This window comes from Monodelphis domestica, chromosome 2 (assembly GCF_027887165.1).
Source record: "Monodelphis domestica isolate mMonDom1 chromosome 2, mMonDom1.pri, whole genome shotgun sequence".
In the NCBI taxonomy this organism is placed as follows: Eukaryota; Metazoa; Chordata; class Mammalia; order Didelphimorphia; family Didelphidae; genus Monodelphis; species Monodelphis domestica.
In genome coordinates, this window is record NC_077228.1 from 137,397,238 (window position 1) to 137,418,065 (window position 20,828).

Below are 20,828 nucleotides of genomic sequence, written 5' to 3' on the forward strand. Positions count from 1 at the left end.
ACTGACTAGTCTCTCTTAAGGCTTAGGCCTAGGCCATTTGGCCTAGGCCCTTCATACTATTTTCTCTTATTCTCTCTCCCTTTCCTTAAGTCCTTAATTTGTATCAATTAAAATCTCCATAAAACCCAGTTGACTTGGGTATTTTCCTATTTGGGAATTTTTCTCATGGCAACCACTTATTTTTTATTTAAATCAAGACACTAAAAATTATCTTTACAGTTTTGGCAATTCACAGTCTTGAAACCCACATTTTGCGTGATCTCAGCAAGACAGCCTATGATAAACCCAAAGAGCCCAGCCTTTGGGACAAAAATCCACTATTTGACAAAAACTGCTAGGAACATTGGAAAACAGTATGGGAGAGATTAGGTTTGGATCAACACCTCACACCTTACACCAAGATAAACTCAGAATGGGTGAATGACTTGAACATAAAGAAGGAACTTTATAAGTAAATTAGGTGAACACAGAACAGTATACATGTCAGACCTTTAGGAAAGGAAAGATTTTAAAACCAATTAAGACTTAGAAAAAAATCACAAAATGTAAAATAAATAATTTTGATTACATTAAATTAAAAAGGGTTTGTACAAACAAAACCAATGCAATCAAAATTAGAAGGGAAGCAACAAAATGTGAAAAAATCTTCATAACAAAAACCTCTGACAAAGGTCTAATTACTCAAATTTATAAATATCTAAATCAATTGTAAAAAAAAAAATCAAGCCATTCCCCAACTGATAAATGGGCAAGGGACATGAAAAGGCAACTTTCAGGTAAAAAATTAAAACTATTAATAAGCACATGAAAAAGTGTTCTAAATCTCTTATAATCAGAGAAATGCAAATCAAAACAACTCTGAGGTATCACCTCACAGCTAGCAGATTGGCTAACATGACAGCAAAATAAAGTAATAAATGTGGGGATGTGGCAAATTGGGACATTAATGCATTGCTGGTGGAGTTGTGAATTGATCCAACCATTTTGAAAGGCAATTTGGAACTATGCCCAAAGGGCTATAAAAGATGGCTTGCCTTTGATCCAGCCATAGCACTGCTGGGTTTGTACCCCAAAGAGATAATAACGAAAAAAGACTTGTACAAGAATATTCATAGCCTTACTCTTTGTAGTGGCAAAAAAATGGAAAATGAGCGGATGCCCTCTGATTGGGGAATGGCTGAACAAATTGTGGTATCTGTTGGTGATGGAATACTATTGTGTTCAATGAAATAATGAACTGAAGGAATTCCTTGAGAACTGGACAGACCTCCAGGAATTGATGCAGAGTGAAAAGAGCAGAACCAGGAGAACATTGTACACAGAGACTGATACACTGTGGCATAATCAAATGTAATGGACTTCTCTATTAGTAGCAATGCAATGATTCAGAACAATTCTGAGGGATTTATGAGAAAGAATGTTATCCACATTCAGAGGAAAAACTGTGGGAGTAGAAACACAGAAGAAATACAACTGCTTGATCACATGGGTCGATGGGGATATGATCAGGGATACAGACTCTAAATGATTACCCTAGTGCACATATCAACAATATGGAAATAGGTTTTGATCAAGGACACAAGTAAAACCCAGTGGAATTGAGTGTCACCTATGGGAGGGTGGTGAGGGAAGGGGAGGGAAAGAACATGAATTTTGTAACCATGGAAAAATATTCTAAATTAATTAAACAAAAATTTCAAAAAAAAAAACCTAAACAAAAATAAATTAAAAAGGCTAATAAGCTAGTATACAAATAAAAAAAATTAATTGAAAACTAAATAATATAATCCTAAAGAATGAGTGAGTCAAAGAACAAATCATAGAAACAATCAATAATTTCATTAAAGAGAATGGCAACAATGAGAAACATATCAAACTTTGTGGGAAGAAGCCAAAACATAAGAGAAAAACCTTATCTCTAAACACTTACATCAATAAAATAAAGAGCAAATCAAGGAATGGAGCATGCAACTTTAAAAAAATAGAAAAAAAATTAAAAATCCCTTATTAAACATGAAATTGAAAGTTCTGAAAATCAAAGGAGATAGTAATAAAACTGGGGGAAGACATCAAACAAATGAAACAAGGACCTGGTTTTATGGGGAGGGGGGATCAATAAAATAAACCATTGATTAACTTTGATTTTTCAAAAATTAAAAAGAAAACCCAATTACCATAAAAATGAAAAGGATAAATTTACCACTAATGAAGAGGAAATTAAAGCAATTATTAGGAGCTACTGTGCTCAATTATGTGCCAATAAACCTGACAATTGAAACGAAATGGATGAATATTTGTGAAAATACAAATTGCCCAGATTAACAGAAGAGAAAATAGAATACTTAAATAACTTTATCTTAGAAAAAGAAATTGAACAAGTTGTCAACAAACTCTCAAAATCCCCAGCACAGATGGATTCACAAATGAATTCTACCAACCATTTAAAAGTACAACTAATTCCAATACTATATAAATATTTGGAAAAATCAGCAAAAAGGAATTCTATCAAAGTCCTTTTATTTACACAAATATGGTGCTTATACCTACACCAGAAGAGTGAAAACAGAGAAAGAAAACTATAGACCAATTTCCCTGATACACATTGATTCAAAAATTTTAAATAAAATACTAGCAAAGAGATTATAGCAATATATCACAAAGATACATTTTGACTGAATAATATTTGTACCAGGAATGCAGGGCTATTTCACTATTAAACAATCAGCATAACTGATCATGTCAATAACAAAATTAACAAAAAATTATATCATTATCTCAATAGAAGCAGAAACAACTTCTGACAAAATTCAGCATTCATTCCTATGAAAAACCCTAAAAAGCAAAGGAATGGAGCTTTCCTTAAAATAATAAGTAGTACTTATCTAAAACCACAAGCAAGTATTATATGTATCCTAATAGGATCAGGAATGAAGCAAGGATACTTATCACCACTATTATTCAATAATGTACTGAAAATGCTACATAGAGCAATAAAAAAAAAATTGAGGAAATTAGAAAAGGTAATGAGGGAACAAAATTATTCTTTGTAGATGATGTGATGGCATTATAACCCACATAAATAATCAGCATTTCCATACTTTACCAAAAAAGCCCAAAAGCAAAAGCAGATGGAAAAAAGCCATTTAAAATCACTATAAACAGGGCAGTGAGGTGGCTCAATGGATAGTCAGACCTAGAGATAGGAAGTCCTGAGTTCAAATCTGAATTCTGTTACTTGGTAGCTATGTAACCTAGGGCAAATCATTTAATCTCAATTGGCTCACCCTTACCACTCTTCTTTTTGGTATTGATTCAAAGATGGGGCTTTTAAAAATAAAATTACAGACAATATAAAATGAATATAAAATGCTTGGGACTCTACCTATCAAGACAAGCCCAGGAATTATATAAAAACAATTACAAAACATTTTTCATACAAATAAGTCAGATCTGAACAACTGGAAAATTATTAATTGCTCATGAGTAAGCCAAGTCAATATAATAAAAATGACAATTCTATCTAGATCAAATTACTTATTCTACTACCAATTAAACTATCAAAAATTATTTTTTAAAAACATAGAAAAAATAAAAACAAAATTTAGAAGAAAAGGTCAAGACTATTAAGGGAATTAATGGAGGAAAAAATGTGAAGGAAGGTGGCCTAACAATATCTGATCTCACTGTATTACAAAATGGTCATCATCAAAACAATTTGGTACTGGCTCAGAAATAAAGAGTAGTGCATCAGTGGAATAAAATGTGTACAAAATACATAGCAGGAAATGTCCACAGTAATCTAGTGTTTGATAAATGCAAAGATCCCAGCTTTTGGGACAAGAATTCACTATCTGACAAAAAAACAGCTGGGAAAACTCTGGAAACCATTTTGGCAGAAACTAGGTATAAACCAACATCTCACACCATATATCAAAATATGATAAAAAATAAGCACATGATTTAGAAATAAAGGATAATATAAGCAAATTAAAGAAACATGGAATAGTTTATGTCAGATCCATTAAAAAATGAGGATTGATGACCAAAAAAAAAGCATTATTAGATGCAAAATGGATTAATTTTGATTATATAAAATGTAAAAGGTTTTGCACAAAACAAATGCAGGCAATATTAGAAGGAAAGAAAAGTGGAGGAAGTTTTTTATAACAAGTTTCTCTGATAAAGGCCTCATTTCTCAAATATATAGAAAAATGAGTCAAATTTATAAAACTCCAAGTCATCCCCCAATTGATAACTGGTCAAAGGATATAAACTGGTAATTTTCAAAAGAAGAAATCAAAATGACCTATAATCATATGAAAAAAAGCTCCAAATCACTATTGAGTAAAGAAAACAAAACAATTCTTAAATACTACTTCACACCAATTAGATTGAGTAAAATTACAGAAAAGGAAAATGACATGTTGGCGGAGATGTGGGAAAATTGGGATTAATAATGCACTGTTGGAGCAGTTGTAAACTGATGCAATCATTCTGGAAAACAATTTGGAACTATCTCCAAAAGGCTATAAAATTGTGCATATCAAAACTTTTGAACTAGCAATACCACTACTAAGTCTAAATTCCAATGAGATTAAAGAAAAAAAAAGGAAAAGGATCTATACCTACGAAAGTATTTATAGCAAGTCTTTTCCTGGTTACAAAAAAATATAACTGGAAAGGTGCCCATCAATTGAGAAAAGGTTGAACAAAATGTGTTATGTGATTGTGATTGAACACTACTGTGCTATAAGAAATGATGAGCAGGATGTTTTAAGAAAAACTGGGAAAATACTTACATGAACTGATGCAAAGTGAAGTAAACAGAACCAGGAGACTTTTGTACACAATAATAGCAATACTGTACAAAGATCAATTGTGAATGATTATCTATTCTTAGCAATACAGAGATCCAAGACAATCTGAAGGATGTTATAAAAAATGCAATCCACCTCCAGAGAAAGAACTGATGGAGACTGAAGGAAGGTCAAAGCATACTATTTTTTACTTTTTGTCTCTTGTCTTTCAGGACATGACTAATGTGGAAATGTTCTGCATGACTATACATGTATAATCTAGATTAAATTGCTTGCCTTTTCAATGAGAAGAGATGGAAGGGAGAGAATTTAGAACTCAATTTTAAAAACAAATGTTAAATAGTTTTTACATGTAATTGGAAAAATATATAAAAAAAGAACAAAATCTTCTAAAACATAAAATAGAATGTAACCACAAATATTTTTTCATTGGTTCAATATAAGAAAGTAATATATTTCAATGCATATTTGTAGCAACTGTATCCACAAAACAATTGCAATAAAATTCTGTTAAAAAATATACAATTCTAAGGTAGGGTTTCAGAATTCCTTTTTGAGTTTTTTTGTGTTTCAGAACCCAGATGAACTATCTTAATTTATGCCAAGATTAAAAAAAAAAACTTAGGAAATTAAAAGCTGGGTGAGAATTCAATAGACTAAGACTTGTTCCAACTTCTTATAATGCAGGATCCCCTATTAGAGCATTAATTACTATTGTAGTTCCAGAGGTCTTTTGGCTTAAAAAAATCCTAGAACCAAACCAACAAAATTTAAAAAGAAACCGTACATGTAGGAAGACATTATTTTTTAAGTAAAAAGACCCCAAGTTCTCATTCTAGCATCACAGTTGCAAGCAATGCAACCTTAAGTAACTGGTCAGTTTCCTCACTTGCAAAATAAATAATAGCTAACATTTATACATCAATTTACATGTTATTTTATCCTCACAATTCTTGAGAAATAGGTGCTATTATTTCCATTTTACAGATAAGGAAACCGAGGTAAATAAATGTTAAATGAATTTCCCATGGTCAGTAAATATCTGAGGTAGGATTAGAAAACTTTCCAGTTTCTAAATCCAGTACTCTATTGATTATATCACTAAACCCAGTATTTGACACTTTACAAGCCTCAAATAACAATAAAATTGAATGTTATTATAACCTACCACCATGCACAGAAGACATTTAACTGTTTACTGAAACTGAACTTTAAAAAAATAACCCTAATTCCATGCAAGTACTATTCAGAAGGCTAGAGATTGAAAATAGTAACAATAAAAATAACTTTCATATAGCACTAGTGCTAAATGCTTTACTAATATTTCTCACAACAACCTCAGGAGTAGGTATTATAAACCCCTTTTTACATGAGGAAATCCAAGCAAACAGAAGTTAAGTGACTTGCCTCTGGACACAAAGATATTAAGTATCAGGCTGCATTTAAACTCAAATCTTCCTGACTCAAGCCCCAGCACTCTATCTACTGTGCCATCTAGCTTGTACCTGACTTATTTTATCAATGGTATGTAGGAAATTCCAGGATAAGTATATTGCCTCGGAAAATGTAAAAATACAGCATTTTATAATTCTTATGCTTTAAAATGCAAAGAAAATTCACTCTCCTTTACATCCTTCCCAGTTCTCCTTATCTTAGTATCTTCCCTCTAAAACTGCACTTCAACTTATTCCTGTATATATCTTGTTTGTATGCTGTCTTCCCCATTAGACTGTGAGCACCTTGAGAGTAGTAACTGTTTTTGCCTTTCTTGGTATCCCCAGGGCTTAGTGCCTGTCTTACCCAGAGTAGGCAATCAACAAACGCTAATTGGTGTGATTTGAAAAGACAAACAGGTCAGCTTTGACAGTAATCTACTAAATATAGGATAGCCTTTTTTTTTTAACCCTTACCTTCCACTTAAGAGTCAATACCAAGTATTGATTCCAAGGCAGAAGAGTGGTAATGGCTAGGCAATGGGGGTTAAGTGGCATGCCAGGGTCACACATCTGGGAAGGGTCTGAGGCCACATTTGAACCCAGGACCTCTCATCTCTGGGCGTGGCTCTCAATCTACTACCCAGCTGCCCCCTACAGTATAAACTTTTGAGAAAAATAGGGGCTTCTCAATGGTACAGTGAATAGTGTGAGGCCTGGAGTCAGGAGGATCTGGGTTCAAATCAGACCTCAAAAACTGCCTAGCTATGTGACCCTGTGCAAGTCACTTAATCTCAAATGCCTAGCCCTTGCCCTTCAGTCTAAAGAGTAATTGTTACTATGACAGAAAGTAAGGATTTTAAAAGGAAAGAAAAATAAAGCAAGTGGTACATAATTGTGATTTCATATACAGAAATACTCTCTTCAGGAGGTATTTATCAAATTCAGAATATAAGATAAAATTTAAAAATTTAACTTTATGCAATCACAATAAAGATTACTCTCAAAATAATAAAATGCATCAAGGAACTCACAGATTTGGAAGTTCCCTCAATGATGTCCTCTTCACGATTTCCCAAAGTTCCTTGTGGGGGTAGGGGGTGCATCCAAACAGCTAAAGGCTTTTTCAATTTCTCCTGACATCATACAAGATGCCAGTGGAGAACTAGCATTGTTCATTTATCATCCCTCATCCCCCCAATATGACCAAATCAAACATATCCTTTTTTTTGTTATTGTTTTTTGATAATTAATTTTCCTGAAGACAGCCTTAGAAGGTAGGATTTTAGTTGGAACTTAGAGGAAGCCAGGGAAGTCAGGAATAGGAGGAAGAGCATTCCAGGTGGGGAAAACAAGTCAGAGAATGCCTGGTGCTGAGATATGGAATGTCTTATTTATGGAACAGTAGAAGCCCAGTGTCACTGGACTGAAAAGTACATGTTGGGATAGTAAAGTGTAAGAAGACTGGGCTTTGAATGATAAATAACATTTTGCATTTGCTCCTAGAGACAAAAAAGAAGCCACTGGATTAAGGGAAGTGATATGATCAGGTCTGTACTTTGGAAAAAAATCACCTTAATGGCTGAATGGAAGATTCAGCAGAATGGGAAGAGTTGACAAAGGCAAACTCACCAGCAGGCTATTGAAATAATCCAGGTATAAGATGATGAGGGCCTACATCAAACTGATGGCAGTGTCAGAGAAGAAAAGGGGCCCAAGGAATATTCCAAAGATGTTACAAAAGTGAAATTGAACAGGTCTTACTTAGCAACAGCTTGAATATGTAAGAGATATCAAATAATCCAGTTTGGCAGCCTTAGTGTCTGGGAAGAAAATGTGTTGCCTTCTATAGTAATAGGGGTAGGGGGATGAAGGTTTAAGGGGAAAGAAAATTAAATGTTTTGGACATACAGTTGTCCCTCGATATATTGTGGTTCACTTATCAGCCTCACTGTATCAAGGGTTTTTTTAAAAAAAATATATCGAATTCTGTATTGCGGAATTACACTTATTGTAGCACACTACTGGCTGATGAAATGAAAGGCGACCAACCATAGCACTGTTTTCTGTATCCTGGGAGCTGATTGGCTTAGTGACTGTAGATTAATAAGAGTGTGAAAAAGGTTTATAGGAGAGTAGGAAGGGTTTATAAAGCCGTAAAATATATTATATTACATATATATATATATGTGTGTATATATATATATATATATATATTATAATTTCTACTTGGTGGATTTTCAACTATTGTGGGATCTCTGGAACATAATTCCCATGATAGGTGAGGGAGCACTGTACTGACTTTAAGATGTCCACTAGACATTCAGTTTGAGATATCTGAAAAGTTGAATGTGTGAGATTGAAATCTGAAGAGAGTGGGGCAGGATAGGTAGATCTGAAAATGATCAGCAAAGAGATAGTGATTTAAAGTGGAGCTAAATGAGAACACCAAGTGAACTAGTGGGGAACAGAGGGGAAAGAGAAGAGGGTCAAAGACAGAGCCCCGAGGGATATTTATGATTAGAAGGTAAATTTGTGGAGGAAGATCCAGCCAAGGAGACAGAGAAGCAGCAGTCAAATAGGTAGAAGAAAAACCAGGAGAGTGGTATATCAAAACCTAAAGAGGAGAGACTGAACAAGGGTCAAAGGCTGAAGAGAGATCAAGGAAAATGAGAACTGAAAAAAAGACCACTAGATTTGGCAACTAAGAGCAGTTTCAAAGGAATAAAGTAGGAAGCCATATTTAAGGGATTAAGAAGGGAATAAGAGGAGAAAAAGTGGAGACACCTATCTAAGAGTTTAGCTATAAAGGAAAGAGTTAACGGTAAATAGTTAGCAGGGATGGAAGGATCAAATGAGGGTTTTTCAGAATCAGAGACATGGACATGTTTGTAGGCAACAGAAAATGAGCCCATTGAGAGACTGAAAATAAAGGAAAGAGTGGGGATAAGAGTGGTCGGTCTGTTGAAAGATATAAAATGGAATGGGATCACTTCAACAGAGTAGGGGTTAGCGTTCATATGGAGGAAGGCCACTTCATGTTAGACAGGGTAGAGGAAAAGAAAGTGGCAGAAGGCACTAGAGTAATAAAGAAGAGAAAGATAGGAGGGAGTTCACATCAGAAGGCCTCATTTTTTTTTTGTACAAATATGATACAAGGACTTCAGCTGAGACAATAGGAGGTATGTGAAGGGAACCACCCTCCCAAGATCACGAATTTGGGTCTGACCTGCATCCCTGTGCTGCTCCAGCATGGTTCACAGGACAGTGTCCTAGGCACTTAATCTGGAAAGGAGTGGGATATCATCTATCCAGGGTAAAAGGGAAAAAATAAAAGAGAGGGTTCCAGGAAGTGGGTTCTCTTTATTCACTCTGGAGCATGGTGAAAAGAAAGTGGCTGAGGGAGCCATGTGGAGAAGCAATCATGTGGCTAGTTTAGAACAGATTTTTCTGTCTTCTTTCTCTTATTCAAGTAAATATTAATAAACTCTACGGAAATTAAGGACCAGAGTTCAGTTATAACCGAGGGGAAGCCATGAGAGGTTTGAAGAGGGATGAAAACTTCTGAAAGAACCACAGTGGAGAGAGGGGTAATGAGGTGATGAAAGGCATAGCAGGATTGCCTAGCAGCAATTATAGAAATTACGGACCCAGAGGTTGTATAATTTTCTTCACTTTCATTAGATAGCATGTAAATATGAAGGTAAAACTTGGCTGGGCATAATTGATGATATATGGAGGATAGAGATTCAAATCAGGAATATCCATGTAGTTGGTTCACCAAAGAATTAAGATAAAGAAGTAGCTAATGTTGGGGAGGGAACAGAAAGGCCAAAAGATTATAGATGCCAGTAAGGAGGAAAAGTAGTGTTATATAAGGAAAGGAAAAGTGATGAAACACCAAAGGATAATAAGGGGATTTCAGAATTCTTGAACATGGGTAAAGTACATTTGTGGATAATGGCAAGATCAAAGGTATGATTGTAAAGGTGTGTGGCTGAGGTGAGGTAGAAGGTGAGCAGATTGAGGAAGTAAGTGATCAGGGTATTTGAGAGAATCAATACCCTGTTATATCAAGTATAATCAAGTTCCCTAGTATAAAGGCAGAAATTGGGAAGGAGAGAAAAACTATAAGCCAGGTACCAAACTAATTGAAGACAGAACAGGAATAACCTAGGGATCTAGAGACAACAGAGCCCAAGACTCTAATAGAGTGTTAAGATATAGAAAGCATGAACTTCAAGAGGAAGAGAAGTTACTAAGTAATGGAGGAATGAAAAAAACCTGGGAGTGACAGTGAGCTAGAGAAAATGAATGCAGATGCAAGCAAAACTGTAAAGGTTGACCAGGGAAGCTGCCATACACTATTATCCTTCTAATTATTCCCCAATTTTAATGTCTACTCTAACAAGTCAAGAATCTAACTGCAGACAGTTTGAGCAGTGGCTCCCACATCAATGATTCTTTTCAAGAATGTAAAATATAGTCAATTTCATTGTTTGTGATGGTATGATGTTGCTTCATATCCAATGCCTTATTTTCTCAAAGAAAGCATTCACATAGCAATATGAGACTTCTGTAAACCTTGCAAGTCTTTGACCTCTTTCATTCCTTATTCACAATCTGTAATTTTTGGCACCGTTTGGTCATGTCTAACTTTGTGATTCCATGGACCATATCATACCAACACCAACTTTGGGTTTTATTGGCAAAAAATGTCAGAGTGGTTTGCTCTTTCCTTCTCCAGTGGATTAAGGGAAAGAGAGGTTAAGTGACTTGCCCTGGGACACATAGCTAGTAAGTGCCTGAGGCTGAATTTGAATTTAAGTCTGACTCTGAGTCTAGATACTCTATCCACTGTGCCATCTAACTAGCTCTTCTATTCCACTATCCTAGCTTTAAGCTCATTGTTCAGTGATGGAGCATAGATTCTAAAAAACTGTTATATTTTGTTTTGTCATTTGATATCAGGGGACTATCATATTTGATATTACTGTAGTATAAGATGAATAAGAGTAACATCTTGATCTTAAAGACTTGATCAATAAGTTTCCTTTCCTCTGGTTTTCTTTTCCTATGTGCTTGTTAAAGTAGCCATTGTATAATTTTATAAATCTTCATCTTAGATTTTAAAATCAGGAAAGAATAAAAAAGATTAAGGAAAAATTTACCTTTGCTTATGGTTCTAATGCTAATAATAATTTTCTCAAATCACCAGCAGGATAATTTTAAGATTTTACAACAGTTAAGTGCCTGCTTTCTGATTCTCTAAGAAAACAACAACAAACTTCTCAAAGAATTATTATTCTTTCAGTAATGAAGTTGAGACCCAGAAATCTGTAACTCTTTTGGTTGTACTTCATAATAAAAGAGTTTTGTTTTTGAAACATTAAAGGCTTTTCTTTCTTTTTAAACCTAAGTTAGAAACATACTAGGTACTCACAAGGGAATATTTTTTCAAAGGATAAAAATATAACTCTGTGGTCCTTAACAGGAAACTACTTCTAATAGTTTTTTAATTAACAAAAAACACTCTTTCCTTACCCTCCAACAGCTATGATCCTGAATTAAGATGATGGAATTTGGAATGGTAAAGAAGAAATAAGAGTTTAAGATTTATAATCAAATTTTCAGCAAAATTGATGAACCTCAATAATGAAAGGCAATTCAGATTGTTTTACCTTAAAAAAACTAGCCTAAAAGGGCTTGGAAGCAGGAAAAGAGGTCAACTGACAAAGATGCCAAATTTTAGGCAACTTTACTGAAAATGTACATGTGAGGAAAACAATATATACATATATACACACTTTCATTTATTCAATGACCTATTCATATGGTAAATGAGAATGATGGAGCATGCAATAGTATCTTAAGAGATTCAAGAGACAGCTTCTAGGTTATATTCTTGCTTAATTTGTTAGTGTAATGACTTTACACTTCCTACAAAATTTCTGAAACCTCTTCTATTTAAAGAATTTGACAGTAGTTATATAATTATAGCTACATAGTCAAAAGTGGGCAAATCTGCAATAGAGAAATCTGCAACCACCTGAGAAGCAAGACAGGTCAGAGGTTCAAACTATAATACCAATTAATTGTCTGACTCAGTTTTCTCATTTTAAAAATGTGAAGAGTTGGATTTATATATTGCCAGCATTAAAGCATTACTCTGAGGAAGGTGCTTTATAAATCTTAAAACTACATATGTACGAGTAATTACAAAAAAAAAATTGTCTGATGCCTCTTCTCTCTTAAAATACAGTGTGTACCAAGTGGAAAATGTTCTCCAAAATTATGAAAAAATAGACAACTATTTCTGAGATGGCTTAAGGGCAGTACCGCTAAAGGGGATGAGGCAAAGAGCTTTCAAGATTCTTTTAAAAACTGATAATCTCAAAGACATATGTAAAACCCAGTGGAATTACTCATTGGCTATGGGGGGGAGGGTGGGGGTGTGATATGAGGAGAAGAAAAGAACATGAAACATGTAACCAGGGGGAAAATATTCTAAATCAATTAATTAAATAAAAAATTTCAATTCTAAAAAAAAAAGTCCCTCCAAAAATAAATAAACACTAATAATCTCTAGAAAAGTTTGAACTTAACTCCTCCTAGAAAAATTAAAAATATACCAAACCCTCCCTCCCCCAATAGTACACTGATGTGGAAAAACAAATACAATAGTGGAAAAGATCAGATTTTTTAAAAATTAAAATTGGATCAATAGTAAATTCTCACAACAATCAATCAAAATATCTCGAGATAGTAAAATCCAGAAACAAATTAAAATTAACAACATCCTTATGATTTATGAAGAGTATTAATATGTGCTAGTTCATTCACAAAAGCTTTTTGGAAATGGACCTGAGATAACCTCCAAATGAGAAAAATCTGTTTCAATCCAATTGGATAAGAACGATCAAACTGGAACTGAATTGTTTAAGGCAGAATTGGCCAAAGGCCTAGCTAAATTTTCTGGTGACCCACATCTCCCTTGGCACTCATTTCTGCTAGCTGTGTATTTGTGTCTGAAGGGGGAAAAACGAATGCATGAAAACAAACACTTCAAGTGACAGTTTCAAACAGCATTGGACCTTCGGAAAAAAATTACTTGAGAATTTCCCCACACACATAGAACACCCTTCTCCCCACCATTACAATCCCATTTCATGTTCTTTAATATGCCTTTTAACTATTTAAATAAAATCAAAGAAAAACAAAAACCTTCATAAGATTTCCACAAAACTGTCTATTCTCTATTAGTAACACTAATTGTCAGTTAATACACAACTATTCCCAAATATGATAGAAAAAAATCTAAATAATTTCTGAATTTTGAAACATTCGAATGGCTTAAGTTAACATTCAGTTTTAGTATGTGCTAGACACTGTGATAAGAACTGGGACATACAAAGAAAGGTAAAAACAATTTCTGTGCTCAAGTTCACATTCTAATGTAATAGACAAAATGCAAATAAATAACTATGTATGTACAACATATGTGCAAGATAAATTAAAGAAAAACGTTTTCCCCAAATTGCCTCTAATATAAATCCAAATAAAAATTTAGGCAAAACATGAATATCAAACTCTTCTTGGAATCCAGAGTATTTTTTTTTAGCGTGTATTTTTATTGTGATTTTATCTAGATAGTCATTCTAACATTAAACACCGATCAATACTATGTAGGAGGGGTGAGGAGCAGAGAAAAGGAGAGACAAAGATACATATGAGTTTTATGAGAAGGATAAAAAGGAAAGCAATCTTCTGGATCACTGATTCACAGTGAATACTGCATTAAAATAGTGTTTTCCCCACCTCGTGAAATATAATTCGCCTTTAATTAGAAGAAATTAAGTTGTAAAAGTATGAAACGTAGTCAATTATTGTAGTAATTGTAAATAAAACATCTCAAATGGTGAAATTAATTTGTTCCAGGGATAAGAAAACAACCTGGCAAGGCAAACTAATATCTAACCAGAAACAATAAGATTCTACACTTCAATTTTTTGGTGGCTACATAGGATTTTAAAACCCTTAAGGTTGGGGGGGGAGGGGAGTGGGGGGTTTAAGTCACAGAAAAAGTTCTGCAGCTGGGTGGCTCAGTGGATTGAGAGCCAGGCATGGAGATGGGAGGTCCTGGGTTCAAATCTAGCCTCAGACACAACCTGGCTGTGGTGACCCTGGGCAAGTCACTTATCACAATCGCCCAACCCTTACCTTTACATAGTATTGATTCTAAGACAGAGGTGTGGGAGTGTCTTTAAAGAAAAATTTCAAATACTTAACACATTTTAAAATACATCCCTATGAAGGAATCCCAAAAATTGGCTACCCACATTTTCTTACTGACATTTGAGAAATTGTCTGGAAAAGTCTGACATCAACCCAAATGTTCCTATTAGTTTTTAATTATTCTGAGGTTAGGATATTTTTAGATTTCCTTCCTTTTTCTGTTCTTTTTTGCATATAGAATATTTTTTTGTTATTTAATTCAAAATATTTTAAATGAAACTTTTTAAAGGAGATTAAAAAATTATTTCAGACAGGTCCTAGCCAACTTTAAAACGGGGTCCACTAAAGATTCCCAGTGACCTTCATCTGTCCCTATTTAAATATCGATAGCTGCTGAACTGCTAAAAATTATTTAAATATATCTGATTTTCAATCCAAGTATTCTACTTCTTATGCATCCACAGATGACAACTTTAGTATAACTATTTTTATCTTAGGGCCAGCCCATAACTAGAAACTATCTACTAAAGACCACAACAGTACTGTCCTGTTCACTTTGACCGAATTAGGATGAGCTAATTCAACTCTACATGCTGTCTCCTTAACTCATTTGATTAAAATTGGCTTTAAAAAGAAAATACTTTATGCTTACATTTAACTTTTTTCAAATTACTTTCTTCTGTTCTCCACTTCATCTTCATACTAATGTGCAGTACAATAAGGTTATTACTCCCTCTCAAATGGACAGCTAGGGAATGGTACAGAATATTAGCAAGGTTATAAAGCTAACTCCCAACAATGGTCAGAGAAACAAGAGTAGATGAAAAGATCTCCAATCTTCCATCATCTTTCAAATGGAGAAGGATATCTTCATTTTCAAGGTCTATTTTGATTCTATCAAGTAAAAAGAAATATTTCATATCTTTCAAACCCATTGAATAACTGGTTAACTTTTCTGAAAAAATTCACATGGTGAAATTGTTGCAAATCCCAAGGGAAATTTCACCTTGCAGTACTATTTTAGAAAAATGAATCAAAGCTCAAATAGCTTACTAGGTCAGCAAACTGGGGGGGAAAAATGTATGCTTGATAACAAGGAAGGCAATGATTCCACTATTCTACTTTTCCATTAATCCAATTTATAGTTCTTCTGACCAGTTTTGGTCCCTCCCTCTTATTTTTAAATTAGGCATCTGCTATCCTAAGCATCTTTGTTGCCAAATGATCCAGAAATCAAGGAGGCCTTTAATCACTACTACACTGGTTCCTTAAAGTAAACACTTTGTTCTGGCTTTAGGTAGTTCAAACTGAGAATTAAATGAACTCAGCAAACCAGGTACCTTTTATTTTGAGGTATGAGATTTCTAGCTCAAAGAATACTTTGATACTTTCAGAATAATTCAACTATCCAAGGATAATGTGTCACCCAAGTATGGCATCACTTAATACAAGGGGAACTCATTCTACCAATTTATTCCAATATTTGTCATATTCCTTGGAGGCTGAAAACTTAAAAATAGCAGGCAGCAATATGTTGAACTAAAGAGACAAAAGAGCTTTATGTAAATAAATTTACAAACAGAGAATAAGGTATGGTGGATAAAGGCCTGATTTTGGCTTCAGAAATATGTGAGCTTAAGTTCTGACCCAAAGCAATTGTATGACCCTAAACAAGTTTACATTTAACCTCTCAAGGCTCCTAAATAATTAAGGTTATAAATTACAGAAAGGTGCCTAATCTGCTTTGGTGGAGGGCTTTGATACACTAGGAGTTCTCTATATGCTGACAAAATTGGTGGGCCAGGATCAAAGAAATGCCTTGGCATCATCATTATCAGTTTACTACATTATTCAATTCAAACATCTTCAGCCAGCATATAGGAACTTAATATGTGCTTGATTCACATTTATTAATCCCTTATTACATACAAAACCCTCAAAAATGAATCTCCTGAGCATCCATCACTTGGGTCAAATGTTCTAAACTTATTTCCCATTACTACTTCCATAAGCTGTGTGATTCTCAAAGAACTGAACTCGGTTAACAATAACTGAATATTTCCAGAAGAGAGACAATAAGGTGCAATGAATTTAAACAAAACAGCTTGATCTAACCAGAAACCAGGTTAAATAAATTGGCAAGAAATGTCTAAACTAGTCTGTACAGTTAAAGTCAAAGGCAGTTGAACGACAGAATAGCTCCATAATTTCTATTAAATATGTGTATGTATAATTTGCAAGGCATTTTTCAGAAACTTCTTTTAAAGTATCTAACTCAAACATGGGAAACAGCATGGAATAATGACTAGAATGTTGGTAAAGAGTCAAGAGACCTGAATTTGAATCTCATATCAGTCCTATACATCGTGGATAAGATTTTCAATCATAGGTAAATAGATGACCATGAGGTGCTTTCCAAATCAAACAAGCAACTGTGTAATCACCGGGAAGTGACAACCTCTCTCTCTCTCTTTAAGCCTCCATTTCCTTTTTTTTTAAAGGCTTGTGAGGAAAACACTTAGTTATTACCCTACCTAGCAATAGATAAAGTCTTCCATGAAGATATTTTGAACCAACTTTTCACAAATAATTATCACGTTTACTGCTTTATCTTAAACATGCTATAATCCCCCTTACCATATCAGCAGCCCCATGATTCTGTCAGGGGAAAGGATATCACCACCAACAGATCAGATCATTCATTAAATTTTCCCCTACCCCTTAGAAAACCACCTACGGTTATTGGTTGGAATGGAAAAAAGCATAAGTAATTTTAAGTACAGTAAAACAAATGGAATTCACATTTTTTTCTAGTGAGAGGGGGAAAAATTTTTAATAGTCCAGAAGTCACAAAGGCCTTAAGTAGAACATTCCTTCATCTTTGGGTGTGACAAACAGGAGAGGCTATAAGAGTAAACTCAGATACTTCCCTCCAGGGTGCCCTAAAGACACTCAAACCACCAGGTAATCAAATGCAATTTCAGGTTAGGAATCTCCAAATTCCCAGGAGATAGAAAAAAGTTCACGAAAAAGTCCCTCCCCCGAAAAAAGAACAGGAAAAAAGTGTCTATTTGGCGTGCCTAGAGTATTACCGAATGGGGTAAAAAAAGGCTTTAGTGTTCCTAGTTTGTTTGCTTTTGGCTGGGGTAGAACTCTACAACAGGACTCTACGAAGAGAATGGGAGACAGGAGTTTTTATAAACTGCGCAGCAACAGGGGCCCCGGGAAACCTGAGAAGGTGAACCTGGTTTACTGAGCACAAGTCTGGTCAGTAACCAAAGGAGCCCCAGGAGGAGCCCCCGAGGGCCCTGCCTAAAGGGGACACGCGGGGGCCAGAGGCTGCCAGGGCGCCCAGCTCTTGCGGACTGAGGGGAAAGGAGGGAGGAGGTGGGCGGGGCGGGTGGCAGCCAAGGGCCCGGCTCACCTTTAAAGAAGCGGAGAGCCAGGCCGTACAGCTCCTCCAGGCCGAAGCCCCAGAACTCCTCCAGGGACAGAGAACTGTCCACCACTGTCACCCGGGACGAAGCCGGGACAGCCGCCCGGGACGAGGCCGGAGCAGCCGCCCGGGCCGGGCCCTTAGCCGCCGCCTCCTTCTCCCCCGCCTCTCGCCGCCTCTCTGACGCCGCCTCGGGCCCAGACCCGACCAGAGACGGGGACAGCAGCGGAGCCCCATCGGCGCTGGGCCGCTCCTCTGGGTCAGGGCTCAGCGTGAGGCCATCGATAGAGACCTCAAGCCGCTCCGCGCTCAGCACCCCCGCCATCTCGGGCTGCACCTCCTCTGCTACGGACAGGCGGCGGCCACGTATCTATTTCCTGCTGCCCTCTGACCTCCGCCGGTCCACAGCGGAACTTCCGGGAGGAGAAGCAGTAGGAAGGACAAATCTGAGTTACTCCGCCCTCAAGGACGTTCCTTTCACTCAGGCTCCGCCTCTTCGGCTTCTTCCCCTCCGGTCCCTTTGGGAGGGCAAAATGTCCAGGAATGTCCTTGTTATCGACCCGTAGCCCCAACGTGGCAAATTTTTCTGTTAGGTTCTTTTCCTTTGGCCACACCTGACTCTTATGTTTGATATTTAAAGCTTCTCAGAACTTGGTCCCTCCTGACCCAGAAGGCTCTCCATAATGTCCCTCCATACGTAGGATGTGTTCCCTCGCCCCAGATTCTGGGAATCCCTAATTCCGTTCAAGATCCACCAAGATCCCCAAACCCACAGCCTACATTATCAGACTTTTCCTGATCTCTCTAATCTCGAGTTCTGTTCCCCATTAGCCCAGAGGAAATTTCTTTCTATTAACTTTTATTTGTTGTGTACATATTGTGTCCACCCAGCCCAGCTAATTCTAAACTCCCTGATTTTTCATTTTTTATCTTTATATCCCAGTGCCAGGAACATTATTTAATAATGTTTTTTTATTTGAATTGCCACCAGGTCCACGAAGTGTCATTCCCTCTCCTCTGGGACTATCCGTGGCCCCCTAGCCCAAACCTTGCCTTTTTGCCTTGGGCCCTGTAAATCCCAATCTGTCAAATTTCTTCCTTTAGCATACACTGCCTTCAGAGTCTGGCCCATTTTCCTTCCCCTCTTCTCTTCTTTGAGAAGCTTACCCATTCTCATGGCTTCAGCTCCCTGTTCAATGTAAATTTCTCCCCCTTGTTTTTGGTCCTCCTTTCTGTTCTGTTCACTCCATTTATAAAATGAGATTTTAGAAGGTCCAACTCAAGACCTGTGATAATAGGACCTCTAGCTGCATATAGGATTCATTCTTCTTCTTGTCACCTTTACTTATAGCTAAACATGTTCCAAACTGAGCTTATTCCTTCAAAACCTTTCCTTTCCCTAACTTCTCTAATTCTTTTAATGGCATTGCTCTCCTGGTCACTGAGACTCAGTTATTCTACTCTTCCTTCTCCCCTACCTTCCTCACAATGGAGTCAAACCTAAGGGTGATCCAGGAAGGCACAACCCAAACTAGAAACCAGATGAAACAAAGGATATTTTTAACAATGCAAATATTTTTAACAACAGAAAATTAAGCCCTTCTTAGCATGTCCCCCAAGAAGATTCAGCCCTGAAATTCATATCTCATCAGTATTCTTTGCCTTGGGGTCCATTATAGTGAATGGAAAGTAGAGATCAACTCCCAGTATCCTCATTTAGGAGGACACCCATCTCTTTCTTTTCTACCCTATTGAATATTATAGATTCTCAACATGCCTCCACAAGGGTACCTTCCCTCCTGTTCTCTGATTTTCTTCTGTGTTGTCTTCCCCCATTAGATTGTAAGCTCACTGAGGGCAAGGACCATCTTTTTCCTATCTGAATTTCCAGCTCTTAGCACAGTGCCTGGCATATAGTAAGCACCTAATAAATGTTTATTGACTCTCATTTTTTGACAAATATTTATCTATCATAAGTCAAATTGAATGGGTTACTATGATCGTTTTCTATAAAGCAATAACCCACAAGAATACAATATTCAAATATAGCATAACCTTGACTTGGACCCATAAACTTATCAATGGCCAAATTTTTATTGCTTCTACCTCCAAATCTGTCTCTTGCATTCATTCATTTTTTTCCCTTTTCTACTAGAATTATTGAGCTATCAAGAATTTGTTAAACATCTAATAATTTGCTCAGCACTCTATTAGGAACCAGGGATAAAAGAACAAAAATGAAAGTCCTCACTCTCAAGGAGCTCACCTGATAAGAAGACGATATGTAAATAACTAAGCATGTTCAAGATATAAACAGTATAGGCAGAATGGAATTTGAAAAGGGAAGGAACTAAGAAATAGGAGGGAGAAGAAATTGGGAAAGGCCTCCTGTAATCTCTGGGACTTGAGCTGAATCTTGAAGGAGTCAGGAAAAAGTAGAGGTGAGGAGACAAAGCATTCTAGCACAAAGAACTACCAATGCAAAGACATAGAAAACAAATATGGAGGGTCTCATGCAAGGAACAGCCAATCGGCCAATGTGACTGGATTACAAAGTATATGGACAGGATTAAAGTGTAAGAAAACTGGATAAGTAGGAAGGAGTCAAATTATGAAGAGCTTTAAATACCAAAGAGAACATACATATTTGATCATGGAAGTAATTGGAGGCCACTGGAGCTAACTAAGCAGGGCAACAACATGGTAAGACTTGTGCTTTAGAAGAATATACTAGAGACAGTCAAGAGGCTCAGTGGATAGAAAGCTAGGCCTGGAGATAGGAGATCCTGGGTTCAAATCTGACCTCAGACACTAACTGGAAGTATCAACCTCAATGGCCTAGATCTTTTGCCTTGGATTAGTATAGATACTAAGACAAAATGTAAAGATTTTTGAAAGAAAAGAAAA

The 20,828-nt window shown here is 36.1% G+C and overlaps 1 protein-coding gene across 3 annotated transcripts in view; it reads right to left on the reverse strand.

The window, feature by feature from the left end:
* Positions 1–18,318, reverse strand: part of ACBD3 (acyl-CoA binding domain containing 3) — a 52,739-nt gene extending 34,421 nt beyond the window's left edge. For 2 of the 3 annotated variants that reach the window (XM_007481499.3, XM_007481498.3), the window contains exon 1: positions 17,910–18,318. In XM_007481499.3, the coding sequence (XP_007481561.1) occupies positions 17,910–18,246 (337 nt within the window). In that variant the 5' untranslated portion in view covers positions 18,247–18,318. Of the gene's footprint in view, positions 1–15,137; positions 17,830–17,909 lie in introns of those variants that run through there. The other variant, XM_056816018.1, reaches the window with a different exon arrangement.
* Positions 18,319–20,828: the final 2,510 nt, after the last annotated feature.